A 20,012-nucleotide genomic window follows, 5' to 3' on the forward strand; every position below is an offset into this window, starting at 1 on the left:
GTATGATCCTAGAGAATAAAATATGTATGAGTAAAACAACTTGGACTGGACTCGCTCAACAGTTGCCCGCAAAAACTACAAATCCACATTATGCATAGCATCCTACAAATATGATGTTCCTAGGCGTTTTCCTTATTTGCTATTTAAATCTAAATAAATATTTAGATATCTGTGTTATTAATGGAGGAGACCCCATCAAAACATTTCTTAAACTCCCCTTAATGTTTGACTCCCTACTGACTTTTTGGTAATTAACGCTAACAGTAACTAAGCTAGCTAGCACGCACGAGGGTTAAGCTAAAGCCAACCTTTGTCAACTTCAGTTTGCATAAAGCCAGTGGTCTGTGAAAGCAAGGAGGACTGCAGAAGCTGGTCAACATGGACCAGAAACGAGAAGGATGATCTAGATGCAGGAAAAGTGATGGAGAAACCCACCCACAGCATGAAGACAAGATATTATCATCTCAATCTCAAGAAATCTGAAGCTTATAATCACAAAGTTCATATTGAGCAGTTGAAACCACTCTCAAAATATTCCAGAATATCTTGTGGCAATAAGACCAGTCTGGATGATCCAGGAAGTTTTTCCAATCGATTTGTCAATTTTAAGGTTGAGATTGTGAACCTTTCCTCTAGTCTAGAAAGAGGAGGTTCAATGACTCCTGTCTTGACGACTCCAATGACTTTACACAAAATTCAGGGAGACTGTATTTCCATTATTTCCATTCCAACCTGTAAACCATTTCTGAAATGTCTAATTTCTCATGACATATAGTATCCATTCAAAATATCATGACATAATGTATCCATTCAAAATAGCATCTTTAAAAAGTAACGTTCATGGAGACACTAAAAGTATGCAGTGAAACATTATGGGATGTTTAAAGTCGAGCTGAACCCAAAAATGACATTTCTTTTCTTTTAGTTCAAATACCTGGGTATGCAGTGCACCTATCATGTATGTATCATGTACCTGAATTTCTTTAGTTTTTCACACTTTTTTCATTTTTCAAGATTTCATTGATTTCTACCCCATTTCAACCAATCATATCATGACATGCAGCTGTCAATCAAATCTTCATTTCAGGATAATTTTCTCTTCCAAATGAAGTAGAAAATGGCGCCTAGTACCTGTCATCTGGCAGAATTCCTATCCCATAAACTAACTACTAACATGGTCAATTGTATGAAACATGAACAAAAAACAAAAACTATAATCTCTAAGAATGCAAAGAAATGTAACTGGCTCGTTAAAACGCGCATTCCAGGAATATCGTATTTACAGAAATAGCGTAAAAGGCGCTCGCTTGAGAGCGTGGTTGTCAGGGGTCGACCCTCAGAGATTCCAGGCGGGCGGGCAGCACCCATGCATCGGATTGTCCGCTCGCTCCACACGAAGCAGGTGGCTGCCTGGTACTCCGCCGATCCCACTCGCGTAGCACGACAACACGCTGAATCCCACTCGATTTGGGGGTGGAACACGCCATGATTGACCAATGCCAAAGCCAGTCGACAGAATTGTCAAATCAAATCATGGACACGTATATGGTCCGCCTCTCAATTTGTTTTCAGTCTCCGACACTCGTGCTATTGCATTCGCCTCCGGTTCACCTCGACTTTAAGGAGGTTTTGATGGGTCTCTCCCCTCCATTAAAAGAGATTTTGCATAAGCAAAGGTGTGAATGAATGCAAAAGTAAGGATATTGTATTGTAATGTAAGGATATTTGAAGGGATTGATCTACTGGTTTGTAGAGAGAAATGGACAGGAAGGAAAGATTAGGAGAGGGTCCCACAGTGGTTCTCTTCATTTGTTTTCATCAGAACATTGAACAACATTGACAATAAAAAGAGCTCACAGTCATGTTACACTCATTTTCTATGACTTTCTTCCATTGTTTCCATCAGTGGAATCAGCCAGGGTTCCACAGAGAACCGTACTGTATGTAAGAGACTGTTTCAGAAATGTATACTACATATTCTTTATGCACCACCGGTACTTGAATATTACTTTCTTTACATAGTATCTCAGAAAGAGAGCTATTCCTTAACACTTTGAGTGCCACGGCCCTTGGGCAAAAGGTGCTGTACTGTGCCACATAGGCTGCAATGCATTTTAAAACAGTCATATAATTTCTTTAATAATTACTATGTAAACACTGAACACGCACAAATAACGATGAGACTCTCTTCTATCACCTGCAAAAAAAAGTTTATTGATCCCATTTTCCGTTCTTTAGTTATGAGCCGGAGAAGATAGCTTGATTTGACCAAAAACAGCCACTTTTTTTCTATAACCTGAGATATTCAGCCTTTTGTGAAAGGAAGCATTTCAAGCACATCATTGACTCATTGCTAATATTTTCTGATGTAATGACACCTCAAAAATAATTTCCTTCAATAAAAGAGTGAAAACAAAGGAATTTTGTTTGGCCAAATACTATTTTTTAGCTGCAACCAGCAGCGCTGGCCCCTGCGTGCGCTGCTGGTTGCAGCTTCTTGCTGTTCTTGATTTACTGCTGGTGGGCATCAGATATTCTAGCTTGCGTTTCCTAATCCTGTCCTGCTGTCTGGGTGTTGTATGCTGCTCTGCGTGCTCTGCGTGCCCCCCCCCCTTCCCCCCCCACCCCCTCAACTGCACACTCCTCCTTCTGGGAGTGTCTCTGGGGCTTTCTGCTGCCTGCGTTTGCTCTGCACTGACAAGTCCGCTACATCCAGCTTTTTTACAACCGCGTGTATTTGTCACCAGCTCCCATGCTTCCAGTTGAGAATAATAATAACTCCACGGCTGATCATGCGAATGGGCTGTGCAGCGGACACGGAGGTGCTCAATTGTGACAGCAGATTGGCTGCTGCAGGGGCACAGCTAACGTTAAGCTTCAATGAAGCAGCTGCATACGGACGGATGCGATGCGATTTCCTTTTCCCCAACGACTTCTTCTGTGTGTTTTACTCCACTTTCTCTCATCTGGAGTGCGCTGTCGCCACCTAAGGGTTCTGTAAAATAGGTTAGACACATTCAATAGCTCTCATATTGTAAGAGGCGATGTAAGAAGCATAGATCGACACCCCCCCGTCAAAAAAACAATTTCGAGTTATTGACGCCATTTGGCGTCGCTGGCAGCCTACGGTAAATTTCTAATGACGCCATATGGCGTCGCTGGCACTCAATGTGTTAACAGACACAGGTGTTGAAGTAAGCGGTGCAGGTTTGTGCAGGTCGGACCCTTCTACCCCACCCCACCTCTCCCTGGCACTGTGTGTGTGTGTGTGCGTGCGTGCGGTGTGTGTGTTTCACCGATTTTGAGCTGCTTTCTGTTTCTACTCTTGCTTCCTTGTACAGCTGGGGGGAGGGGCCTAGTCTAAATCTCATGCACACATCTCGGTGCACTGCTCAAATACCATCGCATATTTCGCCACAGACGGACGAACGGACAGACAGACACACATCTCACTTATAGAAGCTGCTGCACTGCTTAAAAATGTACTGTCCTGATATGACTTTTTCTGCATTTGTAACCCCCTGATGTCATCTCACATATTCTGATATCTGTTGCTGTGAAGGACAATATTCACAGGGTTTCCATGGGGAGAGTGGTAGGCCTACTGTATTGCGCTGTGTCTGCTGGTCGCCTACAGTAGGTCTTGAGAGCACTTGAGACATTTCAAGATTACTTTGATCATCGTTGGTAAGTAGCAAATAGGGCTAGACCTAAAAAAAAAAAAGTGCAGTATCCCTTTAAGTGTTAATGATTGATTCCGATGTGTAAGCATGACTATACATTTTTTTAGAGGACTTATGAGACTTATGTGAACGTCTCTGAATTATTGGCCCCTAAGTTTGAAATAATATGTCCTTGAAAAGTGCTAAATCATTACAAAAGAGTGGCAACCCTATATTCATCTCTAGTGTGATGTAGTGTCGTTTAGCTATAGGGGCAAGACAAGAACAGGGCTTCCAACACTTTTTATGTCATGGACCCCAAATACATAATCTTTAAAGTCTAAAGTTTAGACGGCAGGAAATAACACAGTCAGGGTTAGGGGTTACATTCCCTTGAGCAAGGCACTAACACCGATAGGGTTATTATGGAGATGTATACATTGCTAAAAATCACTATGATCCCCTCAGATGGTAACGACCAACCCTACAGGCTCACAGACTATTTTGGCCCTGATGACTTTCCCCCACATTAAAAAAAATCAATGAATGTGAAAATGTCGTAAACAAAGTCAGGACAGAGTACGTTTTTCTCTCTCTCTAAAGTTGGTCAAATGTCACTTACGTCCCTCTGGTTCTCAATCTCAAATACAATAAACCCTCTAGTTGGTCCAGTGGTTAATGTGTGGCTGAGAGAACACATTCATCTCGTTCTGTTACCAGCTTAGTTTTTACCGCAGGGATGCAAACTAGTTACCTTTAGGTGACTTTTTTTTATTATCCCAAAATAGGGCACTTAAGTGAATGATTTCTGAGGCGGTTGTGTGTGTATCCTTGCTACATGATAAGCTTCACAGGTCTCCTGTTTGACCTCTGCCCTGCCCCCATCCCTTCCACCTGTGTCCCCCTGTTTGGTCTCTGGCTCGGTCTTGCCCCAGTCTTCCTCCTCTGGACCCCCTCCACCCACCCTGCTCTGTGTTCTGGTCGGCTTTGAGGGTCGCCTGTAATCTTCACCTGTGTGTGTGTGTGTGTGTGTTTGGGGGAAGGGGTGGGGGGGGGTGTCATGTCATGGTCTGCTCTTGCTTCCTGCCTATCACTCCACTAGCCTCCTAGTCTTCCCTCCCTTTACCACACCCCTGACCGACACACTTTCATACAATAAGTACATCGTTGGTTCAAAATTAAGCCAGGTAGAGAGACACCAGCATGCAGACTGGAGAACCTGCATACAGGGAGTGAAAGAGGAAAGGAACACAGCTTTTGGGACAACCTGCATACGGGGAGTGAAAGAGGAAAGGAACACAGCTTTTGGGACAACCTGCATACGGGAAGTGAAAGAGGAAAGGAACACCACTTTTGGGTATGTTGAAGAAGCTATGTTCAGTGAAGGACAGGTCAGCAGAGACGGTGGAGGAGAGAGGACAGTGGGGCAGTAAGGTGGAGTTTCTCCTGGCTGTAGCAGGCAATGTTGTCGGCCTGGGCAATGTGTGGAGGTTTCCTTACCTCTGCTACAAGAACGGAGGAGGTATGTCTGCCGGTCAGCCATTATTACCAAAACATATAAAGCATGTTTTGTCTCTTTGTAGTGATGCAAATTCTTGTGGATTTTGTACATTTAGGTGCATTCCTGGTGCCGTACCTGGTATTTGTGGTGACGTGCGGTGTTCCACTGTTCCTGTTAGAGACGGCCGTAGGCCAGTGCACCCAGGAGGGCGGCATCACCTGCTGGAGGAAGCTGTGCCCACTGGCAGAAGGTACCTCACGACTTCACTGTAATATTTTTCAAAGTTGCGTTCCGCTGACTGGGGGGAAAGTAGCCAACAGGGCAGTAACTTCATCTGGTAAATCCAAGATTCACCAACGTCGCTGTTTTATCTTCAAATCATGACATGCAGGAGTAGCTGGTAGCATTTAGTTGTTGGCCAATGTCTCAATAGTCATGATTGAATTATATTATGTCACTGTGGTAGCCATACTGATGAGTGGGTAAATGCAATAATGGAACTGGAATGACGTCAAATGAAGTCAAATATTGACTAAGTAGTAGCTATGGCCTCTGTGACCCATGGAAGAGATTCCGATGTAAAAAAAAAAAAAACAATATTTAAACAGCACATCATGTGCAGGCAGAATATTTTCATTTGTGTTTCAGAAGCTTTCAAATCTAGGGTAAATACATCTAACTTGTCTTTGTGAGTTATGGTTTAACCTTAACATGAACACATCACATTACTGAGAGGAAGGTTTCCTGAGCAGAAGCATACTCACCAGAGTGATACATAAGCGCATAAGACTGACGTGGCACTGTCATGAATTTGAAGGAGGCGTTATGAATATCTATAACTGTTGTCATTATGTGTCATTCGGTAAATTATGTCATTGTTAATCCAACGTTGACATTGTTTAAAATGTCTTCATTACAGTATGACAACTTGACATCATCCAAGACAACATACTGTAACCTGTCAATATCTTTGTTATGACAACTTGACATTAACCAAGACTAAGTGTAATTACACTTAATGACATCTTAATAAAAGGTTAACATTGTGCCACTGTAGTTGAGGTCAAGGAAAACACTTGTCATGACACCGTTATAAACTCATTTGACAGTCTAATTAAACTTAATGACAACGTAATGCCTGCTATGTCATGTTTATGTTGTCTTGGTTAATGTCAAGTTGTCATAACGAACCATTGACAGTAACGAACACATCTCAAGCAATGTAAATGTTGCATTAACAATGACATAATTTACCAAATGACACTTGAGATATCACTGCCGCTGCGCCGAAGTGTTTTAAAACCGAGGATCAGGACTGACTCGTGTGAGGAATGTTGTTGATCCTACACCCACCGGGGAAAACCAAAACAAACTGATTTAATCTGGCCACCTGCTAAGCTGTCAAGGACACTAGCAGCTAAACTCTCCTGAAGCCCTGAGTGCAATCTGCGTCTCCAACGTCACCCCCCCGCCCCAACATCTGACGCCTGAACTCTGGTCTGAATTGACGAGGCCATCTCTGCAGCAACGCTGTGTTCAGCCGAAGGAGGCTCAGACTACCGTACACACACACACAAACACCCATGGACTCTAGGACTCACAGGCCTACACACGGTCACGCACGCACTCCCCCAAACCCCCCCCCTCCCCTAAACCCCACCCCCCGCCTCCAGCAACTTCCCCCCGCTTCGCAACACCCCCCACCCCCCCCCCCCCTACCCCCCCTTCCCTCCCACGATGAACCAAACCAGCGCTGTAATGGCAGCCTCCCTGGTGTCGTGGTGTGGGTTGTCTTTGCTGGTAACCCTGTACATTTACAACAAATGTATCTGTATTGTATAATATTGAAGTGTGCCTTTATTACTTTTTCTAACTAGTAATAATGTGAATTCTGAGTTATTTATATGCTTTGTCCAATCCAAATTGCTGGCGCTGTTCAATGGCGACCCGGTTTTGCTCTCCGACTCTGAGAGCGAACCAAGCAGAATTTCGCTCGTGATACTTGTACCATGAAGTGACAATAAAGTTAATCTCATCATCTCTCTTAATGACAACAGGCATAAACATTCATAAAGCCTCCATGTTCATGACAGGTGTCATGTCATGGTTATAGTAGTAGTAGTAGTAAACGGTTTTATTTGGTTAAGAGTAATAATGTACTAATGGCAACACAAGTTGAATTGGTAGTACATTTTACAAAGTTTACATACAATGACAGTTATGACAGTGTCATGTCAGTCTTATGCACACCCCTTCAAAGAAGGTATTTCCGAGTAGGGAAGGAGGCTATTCCTTTACATCGTAAATTAAATAAAGCACACACTATGGGTCCAAAATTGGTGTTGTTTGAAGACTGAAGATAAGATGCTGGCTATACTCTGAGTTTCTGTATAATCTGTACCAAGTCTTGCCCTGCAGGTATAGGCTATGGTGGGCAGCTGATTCTCCTGTACAGCTGCATGTGTTACATTATTATTCTGGCCTGGGCCTTGTTCTACCTGGTGTTCTCCTTCAGCGCCCAGCTCCCCTGGGCCAGCTGCAACAACCTCTGGAACACAGGTGAGGTCAAGTGTTGGTCTTCTTATTCTTATTGTATCTTATTCAAGTGGAAAACGGAATCGAAACAGTATAACCATCCCTTATTAAAATATCGTGGAAATCATAATCCAAACAGTATTTACCTAATTGGCTTTACAGAGTTGACGACAGATAAATGTGGAATAGCCACTAAAAACACGTAATCATTTCCAGAATGTTTTTCCACTGTTAGTTGGTGTCAGTTTGAAAATTATTGACTTTGTGAAAACAGGAGGTACAGCCAGGCTATTTGTAATCTTCGAGTCTCGAATAATAGAATTCCTAAATAATAGGAAGATCTAAAGCAGTGGTTCCCAACCTTGTTTGTGTTATGTACCCGTTGAGCTGTTTTACCATGCCAATAGTACCCCTCATGTCGATAATTCTCCTAAATTTGTTATATTAAACTTATATTAAACTTTTAGATGACCTCTAACACATCTCATTATTAAAATAATTTTAATGACTCATCTTTAATACAATTCTGACAGTTTTCAATTGGAAAAAGTAATCAGTTTTTATCATTTTGGAAATACATCGTAATCCCCAATCTTTCCAAGTACCCCCTGCAAGCTGCTGAAGTACCCCTAGGGGTACACGTACCCCTGGTTGGGAATCACTGATCTAAAGGTCTGCAGAGGAACACAAGCTTTTGTAATTTATGTAATGGCAACTGTTTGGGAGATGAATACTATGTTTTGTTTGAGTGTAGAGAATAGGAAGTATAGCGTAAATAAAATGAAATCTGAAATTAAAACATAAAATGCACATAAAATCCAGGAAGATAACATCATAGCTGGATGTGTGTCATAGAATTACCAGGAGCCTTGATTAACAGCTGGGGGGAAACAATCAGTTTAGGGTTTCACCTACGGGTGGGAATCACTGATGCCCCATGATACGATATTATCACGATACTTAAGTCACGATCCGACATTGCGATATGCTAGTATTGCGATATATTGAGTATTGCGATATATTGTGATTTATTCGCTTTTTTCAACTGCAAATGATGAGATAAAGTTTCCAGTCTGTTCATCTCACTTCAATCATTTTTATTGGAGCAAAATGGGATTGTCAAGCAGACAGACTGACCAACACTGTCATAAAAACCTGACGTAAATGTTTTTGTATAATAAAATATCACGATACTTGGCATTCAATACGATACGATATATTGCCCACAAAATATCACGATACTATGCTTTATCGATTTCCCCCCCACCCCTTCACCTCCCTTTAACTTGACATGACATTTGCCATTTTTACAGCATCAATAGCCTGTAACTATGAGATTCTACCCCCTCAAAGTGTTTTACATTTCCCTATAAATTATCCAACATGCCACAAACACAGCTGGCTTCATGACCCCATGCCCATATTACCCAGAATGCCAGCATGAACATAACTGCCTGGAATAGCCTATATAGCCTAGCCTACTGAAAAAAGTAAGAGAACCCCCCCCCCCCTTCCCCGTCAAACATTTGGTATGCACATATCACAGAGAAAATATGTGAATATGAATATGAATAATAATTCTCTGCATTCTTTTACGGTTCCACCACAACTTTTTCTGCCATCTAGCTTTAAAGCATTAGAAGAGACATTTCCTCTGCATGAAACCAAGTACATTTAGAATGGATATTTGAAAACTTGTCTGGTGCATTTCAGTGTCCCCAGTATGGCAATATATTTTTTCAAACGATTATGGAAACGTATTGTTTTTTTTTCTTTCTACCCTATCAGACGATTGTGTCGACTTTTCAGCATTAAATGGCACCTTCAAATGGACCAACCAGACGAACACAACCTCTGCTGCAACCGAATTCTGGGAGTATGTCCATACAGCCTCTTGGTTCAGGTCCTTTTCATGGCCAAATGTACTATTTCATGTTGTGTGGGGGGTGGGGGGTGTCTTACTTTAACCTTTTATACCCATCTGTTCTTCACCATGTAGACGACGAGTGCTTTCTATCTCAGGAGGGATTGAGGAGCTGGGCAGCATCAGGTGGGAGGTGCTTCTGTGCCTCGTGGCTATGTGGGTCATCTGTTACTTTTGCATCTGGAAAGGGGTGAAGTCTACAGGCAAGGTATATTACTACAGGCACATTTTTCACTCTGTCGGCATTGTATTTTTATGCAACCCACGAATACAGAATATCAACATTTCTGAAACAAAAATACATTGCATGCATGTTTCTAGATTTGTGAATATTAACGTTATGCTGCTATTGAAATAGCGTGGTGGCCAGTAAGGGTGTTTTGATCAGAGAGGATGGAGGCTGTAAACACTTGCCTTTCACATCAGAGGGCCGTGTTCGATCCCCTAACCCCAAACCATAATCCTAACTTTGTTTTACTTACCTAAACATAACCAAAGTTGTTAAGAGTTGTTTTATTTGCAGTTAACTTTGGAAAGGCAGCGAGGTTTTCAAATTAACCGGCGCTTTGTTTCAAATTTACATTGAGATTGTGTACATTGAAATTGTAGGTTTGCAGAAACGTAAAACGCCACCTTTTAGAAATGTAAAAGGCACATATTGTGTTTCAAATTTGCGTTGAGATTGTACGTGATATACAAACATACAATGCTGACATTTTATTGTGTCAATTGCATTTTTGGGTGGGAGTAAAAGTAGTGCATGTAAGTGATATACTATATTTGTAAATAAAAAAATTATTAAAAATTAACGTGTTTTTCCAGGTGGTGTATATCACTGCCACCTTTCCCTACGTAATGTTATTGATCCTTCTGATCCGTGGCCTCACTCTGCCCGGGGCTGTCACAGGAGTCCTGTTCTACCTTCTGCCTGAACCCTCACGTCTCACAGACCCACAGGTAGGAGTAGGTTATTACAGTGTAATATATTAGTATATAATATAATATAATATAATATAATATAATATAATATAATATAATATAATATAACATGACATAATATAATATAATATGATAATATTACAGCTTTACTTGTGCAATTCATCATTGTTGCTCTGCTGGAACAGGTGTGGATGGAGGCTGGTGCTCAGATCTTCTTCTCCTACAGTTTGGGTGTGGGCACCTTGGTGGTGCTGGGAAGCTACAACCCCTACAAGAACAACTGCTATAAGTAAGTCTCTGTCCAAGTATGTCTTGTCAGTTGTGTCCTTGAGCAAGGCCCACCAGCTCTAAAGGGGGCACTGTGCTGTAGCTGAGCCTTTCCTTTGTAAATAAAATAAAATAAATAATTGTCAGTTGTATGCATAGAGTATGTTTTTTTTAATGTTTTGCAGAGACTGTCTGTGGCTGTGTTTGCTGAACAGTGGCACCAGTGTGGTAGCTGGGTTTGCTGTCTTCTCAGTGCTGGGATTCATGGCGCATCAGCAGGGAGTTCCCATAGAGGAAGTGGCAGAGTCAGGTAACACAAGCAATCACGTACATAAAGGTGTTTGGGATGATGCCACCTAGCTTGAAGTCATACAGTCTTCCGCTGTGCAAGCATCATATATCAGCAAGAAAAAGAGCCCTAAATAACAACCCCACAATGGAAGCGGCCTTGCGGAAATCTGAACTCTGGTCACACTTTGACCCACATGAACAAAAGTGGTGAACAGAGTGACAGACCGACCGACATTACGATCCATAGACACACACTGTCAGTGTGACAAAGTACATTGCAAAAAAGTATGTTGCAAAAGTGTATTCCTGTGACTGCTCATAGCAGAAATGAATTCAAAATCAGTGATTTTGAATTCATTTCTGCTATGAGCAGTCACAGGAATACGCTGACACAGATGCAGTGTAATCACCCTATCAGGGTGATACTTTTCAAATACAGTGCACAAATCTTTGTAGGCTAATATAGCAGCAGCCAATGCTGGATGCTCACTTCCAAACTATGGAACAACACACACACACACACACACACACACACACACACACACACACACACACACACACACACACACAATGCATTGCTCACTGCGGAGTGCAACAGACAGCCAGTCTGCTTCCCAACTTTCTCTTTCTATATTATATATTATATTATATATATATATTATTATAATCAATTCTATTATATTTGATAATTAGCCTCAAGAATATGCATGTCATGTGACTTGCTTTGTGGCAGGGAGCTTTGAAAGTGTTGCGCTAAAACTGCATCAAGTGTCTGGATTTAGCCACTATTACACGACATCAAACTGCCCGGATGTCACATTTGACCTTTGCGGTACCAAGTTATTGTTGCTTAATTTGTTAAATGGCAATGGTAAAGGCTGAAGGGAAGAGGGCAACCAGCCTAGCATCCAACTCACTGTTTTGTTTTCTAGGTCCAGGCCTGGCGTTCATTGCATACCCACAGGCTATAGCCATGATGCCCCTGCCTCAGCTGTGGGCCATCTGTTTCTTCATCATGATCATCCTCTTGGGTCTGGATACGCAAGTAAGATGCCCACACGCACCGATGCTTTCTGAAAGACCACGTTTCATTAGGAAATGCCGTTATTCTTCTCTTCTTGTCGGTTTTCTGTACAGTTTGTTGGCATGGAGGTGGTGATGACATCCCTCACAGACATGTTCCCCTCAGTGATGCGCAGGGCAGGACGACGAGAACGTTTTCTCCTCCTCTTCTGCCTCACCTGCTTCCTCTTTCAACTTCCCATGATCACACAGGTCAGGATTTGGTGTTATTCTTGTCATTGTTGTACCTTGATGTGTCATAGTTTGTCCCAATGAAAGAGAAGTTGATGAGACTCAGACAGACAGGTATAGTTCAGATTCAGATTCAGATTCATTTATTAAGGACTGCACAAGTCGGCAGAATTTGCTTTCGGTACAGCAATTGTTAGCACATGAATATAGTGTCAGCATGAGACATTACAGTACATAGACAGACATATGACAACATAAATACAGAACATTCAACATATACATTGCTGGAGAGGTATGCAGAGAGGTATGCAGTGAGTGAGTGAGTGAGTGAGTCAGGGGTGAGTGGAGTTTAGAAACCTGATGGCAGTGGGGAAAAAACTGTTTTTGAAACGTGTTGTTTTGGTGGGGAGTGATCTGAAGCGCCGTCCAGAGGGCAACAGTTGGAACAGGTGATTGGCTGGGTGAGATGGGTCAGAAACTATTTTTTGTGCTCGTGTGATTGTCCGTTTATGATAGAGAGTGTCTAGTGATGGGAGTGGGGTACCTATAATTTTTGAAGCTTTTTTTATTATTCGTTGGAGTTTGTTTCGTGAGTTACTGTCCAGGTTGCCGTACCAGATGGTTATGGATGAGGTGAGGATGCTTTCTAGTATGGCTGTATAAAACTGGAGGAGTAGATTGGATTTTACCTTGAATTTTTTGAGCTGCCGGAGGTGAAAAAGTCTTTGATTGGCCTTTTTGATTATGTGACCGGTGTTATTGTCCCATTTGAGTGTGTTGCTGATGTGGGTGCCCAGGAATTTGTATGTGTCTGTGGTGGTTATGGGTTGGCCGGAGATGTGGAGGGGTGTCTTGGGGGGTAGATTCCGTCTGAAGTCTGTGATGAGTTCTTTGGTTTTGGAGGTGTTGAGTTGTAGGTTGTTGTCCTGGCACCAAGTGACCGCTTGGGCCACTTGGTTCCGGTAGTGATCTTCATTATTGTTGGTGATGAGTCCAGTTATGGTGGTGTCGTCTGCATATTTGAAAAATGAAACTGAGCTGTGGTGGGATGTAAGGAGGTTGGTGTAGATGGAGAAGAGCCAGGGGGAAAAGACACAGCCCTGGGGGGCACCAGTACTGAGGGTCAGAGGGGAGGACAGGAGGCTGCCTATCCTGACCCTCTGACGCCTCTGCCACAGGAAGCTTCTAATCAGATAGCAGAGGGAGAGGGGAATGTTCATGTCTGTCATTTTTTGGAAAAGTTTGACCGGGTCTATTGTGTTGAAAGCGGAACTGAAATCTATGAAAAGGGTGCGGCTGTAGGTGTTGGGTGAGTCTAGGTGTTGTAGTGAACTGTGCAGGGCTAAGTTGACAGCATCTTCAACTGATCTGTTGGGGCGGTATGCAAATTGATGAGTGTCCAGCAGGGGGGAGGTGAGTTGTTTCAGGTGGGAGAGGGTGATGCGTTCGAATGATTTTATGATAACAGAGGTGAGTGTGATGGGGCGGTAGTCGTTGAGGCAGGTGATTTTATTGGATTTGGGTACTGGGATGATGATAGAAACCTTGGCACAGTCCGGAACAGTACAGTGGTGTAGCATGGAGTTGAATAGTCTGGTGAATGGGGGGGCGAGTTGCTCTGCACAGTGGTACAGAGTAGCTGGGCTGACATTGTCGGGCCCAGCAGCTTTCCTTCTATCTATTTTTTGGAATTGCCTTCTCACCTCCTCCTCCGTGATGACAAATGGGGGGGTTCAACGAACAAAGCGGCAACCATTTCTTTTTCTTTATATTTTATTTTACTTTTTCAGAACATAAAGAAAATAAAACAAGAACAGGAAAAAGAAAAAGAAAAAACATTTAACATTACAATGCTACAAAATGGTGCTACCAGTCATAGAAAATGTGCTTACAAAACGATAAAAAAAAAAAAATACTGTGCAAAGGATCCAAAAGAAACTCAATTACCGCTTTTAGCCTGATCGAAATAGGTCAGGAACGGGTCCCAAATAACAAAGAATTTCCTTAAAGAATTTGTCCTCTGGAACCTGAGTCTCTCCATACGTATAACTGAGATCATGTCTGTCAGCCACAGCTGAAAAGAAGGTAGCGGCAACCATTTCTAAGATATTTGTCTTCCATAGTTCTGACAGTCTCCCCCAAAGAATACATTCACAAAGATTTACCAATGCTACATTTCTACAGGACATTCCACACACAGGCTGCAGAGATAATACATGTAATTAGTTTATGATAGAAACACAGGATTGAGATGATATTTACTCACACTGGATGACGAGTGAATATGAAACACTTTATTATTGCATTCACCTGAAAACATTTTCTGAAATACATCGGAAAAAACGACAACCCCAATGCTATTTTTTATTTTTGTTACAACTGAACAGTTTTATGGTCACTCACGAGTCAGTAGGTCACGGGTTGACTTAGTTCCAGCGTTATAACTCGTTATATAAGGATTTTTCGAAATGTCTATGGAGAAAATGAATGGGGAAACTCACTTCCGGGGCAAAAGATGTCACGTGACTGTTCAGCTCTATTGGAGTCTCACGATCCAGTCAATGAGGCTGCTACTGCAGTGCTGCTGACTGAGCACCAAACTCATGTGAAAGTAACTTCATACTGGAAGGCTAAGCTCAATGTCGGTGGCTGACATCCACAATAAGAGATATCATATACAGTATGTATATATATATATATATATATATATATATATATATACGGTATATATATATATATTAGGGCTGGGTATCGCCACTGACTTCCCGATACGATACGATTCCGATACACAAGGTCCCAAGTCGATACGATTTCCGATACGATACGATTCGATATCGATATTTTAGTTACAATACCAGTTTTGCTTTGATAATGGGGGAGATTCTCAAAGAACTAATGCTGTAAATTGTACAAGGAACCCTCTAACCTGGTGCATTATTAAAAAATATTAATATTTACATTAAGAATTCACCATAAAGCAAGCAGTTACATCATGTAATTATTTTTTATTTAAACATGACCAACATAGTCATTCAACATCTTATCTTTCTTTACAGTCTTCTTTCTCTTTCTTTACAGTCTTCTGTGAGAAGCCAAACAAATTTAGATTTCCACTATACAACAGAATCATTGAACAGCAGCATGTTGTAAACAGTGTTTCATAAAGTATAAATGCTTTGTAAATAAAATAAATTTTAATTAAATACAGCTCATGAACATTTCCAGTTCACAAACATTATAGTGCAAACAGATTTGAGGTCTGTACATGGTGCATGCACAATGCACATGTAGCCTACAGTATTTATGTTTTTGTTTCAACTATAAACATAAATAAACGTCAACTTGAAACTATGTTTTAACTACCACACACAGCATATAATATTATAGCCTATGTTTATAAAAAAAAAAAAAAAAAATGTAAAATGCATTTTAAAAGATCGATACTGGGATTCATGTATCGATACTTGTTCCTTCACGAATATCGATTCAATATTGATATATCGATTTTTTTTAACCCAGCCCTAATATATATATATATATATATATATATATATATATATATATATATATATATATATATATATATATATATATATATATATATATATATCTGTATATATATATATTATGATACCTCTCTTCTCTTGCCCCCAGGGAGGAATGTACGTGTTCCAGCTGTTAGACTACTATGCCTGTAATGGAGCCTGCATCCTCTTTCTCTGCGTGTTTGAAACCTTGGCATTGGGCTGGATATTTGGTGGGTATTCTTCACTTTTAAAAATGGCATTCACACGTTCTCTTGAAAAGTGATATGTAAAATGTCATCTCCTCGTATAACCCCCCCCCCCCCCTCTCTCTCTCCTAACAAGGCGCGGAGCGTTTGTATGGCATCATAGAGGACATGACAGGCGTGCGTCCCAGCCCATATTTTAAACTCTGCTGGCTTTGGCTCACACCCCTGGTCTCGCTGGTGAGTTGGGCTTTCATTGTCAGGATCACAATACAGAGATAAACCGTAGTGAACTGTCCACACATACATGATGGTAGTGCTTCTGTCACAACACCATGAAAGATTGTGGATATTTCACAGCCATTTGTCCTTCCATGATATACACCCGAAGGTGAAGCGATCTCCTAGCAGTTTTCAACCATTTACAAAGCCATATTTCAGTCTCTCTCACATCCCGCACTGTTCTTCACTGTTTCCTCAGGGATCTTTCATATGTTCCTTAATTGAGTACCAGCCTCTGACCTTCAACCGGTGGTACGTGTACCCAGACTGGGTGTACGTGCTGGGCTGGCTAATTTCCCTCTCCTCTATTCTGCTCGTACCAGGGTGGGCAGTGATGAAGCTGGGTACTGAGACTGGGACCCTCAGTCAGGTGGGACAACTGTGTAACTGTGTTGAAAGTTTTGTGAGGTCAGACAGACATACATACTGTACATATCTACTTTTAAAGGAACAGTTCACCCCAACATGACATTTCTGTCATCATCTACTCACCCAAACGTTCATACACAGGACTTGGAATATTTGTATGTTTTGTTGAATGTTGAGTGATGTTTTCTCTCTCCATCTGTTAGCGCTTCCATCGTTTGTGTCAGCCCAACCTTGACCACTCACTGAGCAGAGAGGCGGAGCTGCAGCATGTGGGAGGAGCAGAGCTGCTTCATCACCAGTTAATAGAAAAGTTACCTGAGCCCATCACAACATCTTTGGAGTCTTTTGTTTAACTGATTATGATGTTTTTTTTAACATTGTCTTTGGTTTCAATGCTAATCCACTTGTCAGCGACAGACAGAGACTGGTAACACTGGACATTTCAACATACCCTCCCCCCAACTTTTCCTACAGAATTTTCTTCGTGGCAGAGAGACTAGGAGAGTCTATCCCTTCTGACTTGATTTTTTTTTCTTTGCAACCTCCAGAAAATACCAAAGTAAATGACTTGTATGTGTAAACTGAATTGGCAATACAAATGATTCTGTGTTTGTGTACCCTGATGCAGAATGAACAATACTCAGTCTCCTTCATCAGCTTATTTCTATCAGTGTTCAAACTACTGATGATAAAGAAGCATCACTGCTGGCATCTTACAGGCAGCAGCTTATCATGTAAACATTTCTGAAGCCAGAGCCTGATGCAGGGACTGAACCAACAACCTTCTGCACCACATCCATATGTTCATCTGGGTGAGCTACAACCCACTTATGGACAATAATATCATGGAAGAATAATCATATCTGTATTTTTAGGCTGAACAGTGACACAATACCTACTGTATATATATACCTATATGAATACCTACTGTATATATATACATATATGAATATCTACTGTATATGTCTGTATTTTCTACAAGTGGCCTAAATGTTCAGTTGTAAGTCAAAGCCACATGTGAGATGTAGGGCTGGGCGATATGGACAATTTGCTTTTCATCATCAATTTAGACATCAGAATTGTGTCAATGATATAAAAATATCTTCATATCATCACAATATGATTCCACTTAAAGATGATAAACAATATAATATTGAGTTATTGCCCAGCCCTAGGTTTAGGTAAAAGAACGGTTAGGTTTAGGCAACAAAGCAACTTGGTTGGGGTTAGGTTATGGTTTGGGTCAGGATTCAAACCAGGTGTTGAATGGGTCCGCCACTCCCCTTCTCCCTAGTGCAACTTTGACCTACTTAAACCTCAGACTGTTATGTCAAGACCACGGGGGGTCACAGCGAGGCAACCTCCAGACAGTCCTTCAGCATAATTACCTTTTGCGTCGGCAATAATGACCCAGAGGGGGCGTGACAAATCGTATTTTGACTGCTCGGGAGTGAGACCTAGGTTGGGAATACAGCTAGATGTTTATTATGTAACTAATTTAAATGGTTTTAAAATCCATCTGTTAACATGTACTGTATGTTACATTCTGATGGCATGATAATGCTGATATGTTTGTACGAAAATACCATCTGTTTTTATGTTATCTATGTTTTTTGTTTGCTTTATATGTTTATTGAAAAATCAATAAAATCATAAGTAATAAAATAAAATAAAAAAAGCACTTGCTTGTATTAATTTATTTAGTCTAAATTCAGAATTGTATTATATATAGTCAGATAGTCACAATAGTCTATAGTCCGTAAACAAATATTTTTCCATACTCTTTTCCTTTTTCAATACTTTTCCAGACCTGGAAAATACTAAAATCAAAGTCCATACTTTTTCATACTTGCGTAGGAACCCTGACCATAAAATAAATGAAAGTGACATGCATGAACATTGTATAAATAATTTTATTGTTCGGAAACATGTGCCTTGTTGGCTATCAAATGTAAAGCAAAAAAGTAAAAAAGAGAAAAAAGCTCATACAAATACCACATGCACAGTAACCACTTCATCTGCATACACCTACTTGATATCATCAAACATGCTCTTTTTTCTCTCTCTCTCTCAAACAACTTACAGTATAAACTGTGGTCCATCTAATGAGTAAAACAGATGGCCAGTTAACAGAACACCACAAATTTGAGGCTTGGTGCAAATAAAACAATAATACCATGAAAGTCGACATACAGTGGGTACAAAGATTCGGCATATGAGAGGAAACAGTACACATTATTATCTTCAAGAGTGTAAATTGCGTCCATTCCCACAACGTGTAAAATGTTACATGTGAACTGAATAATATATAAATACATAATACATAATCTTTAAAGTCTAAAGTTTAGACGGCAGGAAATAACACAGTCAGGGTTAGGGGTTACATTCCCTTGAGCAAGGCACTAACACCGATAGGGTTATTATGGAGATGTATACATTGCTAAAAATCACTATGATCCCCTCAGATGGTAACGACCAACCCTACAGGCTCACAGACTATTTTGGCCCTGATGACTTTCCCCCACATTAAAAAAAATCAATGAATGTGAAAATGTCGTAAACAAAGTCAGGACAGAGTACGTTTTTCTCTCTCTCTAAAGTTGGTCAAATGTCACTTACGTCCCTCTGGTTCTCAATCTCAAATACAATAAACCCTCTAGTTGGTCCAGTGGTTAATGTGTGGCTGAGAGAACACATTCATCTCGTTCTGTTACCAGCTTAGTTTTTACCGCAGGGATGCAAACTAGTTACCTTTAGGTGACTTTTTTTTATTATCCCAAAATAGGGCACTTAAGTGAATGATTTCTGAGGCGGTTGTGTGTGTATCCTTGCTACATGATAAGCTTCACAGGTCTCCTGTTTGACCTCTGCCCTGCCCCCATCCCTTCCACCTGTGTCCCCCTGTTTGGTCTCTGGCTCGGTCTTGCCCCAGTCTTCCTCCTCTGGACCCCCTCCACCCACCCTGCTCTGTGTTCTGGTCGGCTTTGAGGGTCGCCTGTAATCTTCACCTGTGTGTGTGTGTGTGTGTGTGTGTGTGTGTGTGTGTGTTTGGGGGAAGGGGGGGGGGGGGTGGGGGGGGTGTCATGTCATGGTCTGCTCTTGCTTCCTGCCTATCACTCCACTAGCCTCCTAGTCTTCCCTCCCTTTACCACACCCCTGACCGACACACTTTCAGTCAATAAGTACATCGTTGGTTCAAAATTAAGCCAGGTAGAGAGACACCAGCATGCAGACTGGAGAACCTGCACACAGGGAGTG

At 41.4% G+C, this 20,012-nt stretch overlaps 2 protein-coding genes across 2 annotated transcripts in view; both read left to right on the top strand.

The window, feature by feature from the left end:
- The window catches only part of brcc3 (BRCA1/BRCA2-containing complex, subunit 3), an 8,540-nt gene extending 6,168 nt beyond the window's left edge, over nt 1-2,372 (top strand). Inside the window, exon 3 of the mRNA XM_083637287.1 lies at nt 1-2,372. This exon is cut by the window's left edge and continues 641 nt beyond it. The gene's annotated coding sequence lies outside the window, so the exon portion shown is untranslated.
- A 2,649-nt stretch (nt 2,373-5,021) lies between these two features.
- On the top strand, nt 5,022-19,755 carry LOC310776396 (sodium- and chloride-dependent GABA transporter 2-like; the record flags this gene model as incomplete). The annotated part of the gene is made up of 14 exons (XM_083636589.1): nt 5,022-5,184; nt 5,279-5,413; nt 7,582-7,722; nt 9,487-9,574; nt 9,698-9,830; nt 10,445-10,600; nt 10,747-10,850; nt 11,014-11,138; nt 12,052-12,164; nt 12,257-12,394; nt 16,028-16,130; nt 16,243-16,343; nt 16,585-16,755; nt 19,687-19,755. 14 exons carry the CDS (start codon nt 5,022-5,024, stop codon nt 19,753-19,755), a joined length of 1,740 nt encoding a protein of 579 aa, XP_083492715.1.
- Between the last annotated feature and the right edge of the window lie 257 nt (nt 19,756-20,012).

This window comes from Poromitra crassiceps, assembly GCF_964638095.1.
Source record: "Poromitra crassiceps genome assembly, chromosome: 5".
Lineage (NCBI taxonomy): Eukaryota > Metazoa > Chordata > Actinopteri > Beryciformes > Melamphaidae > Poromitra > Poromitra crassiceps.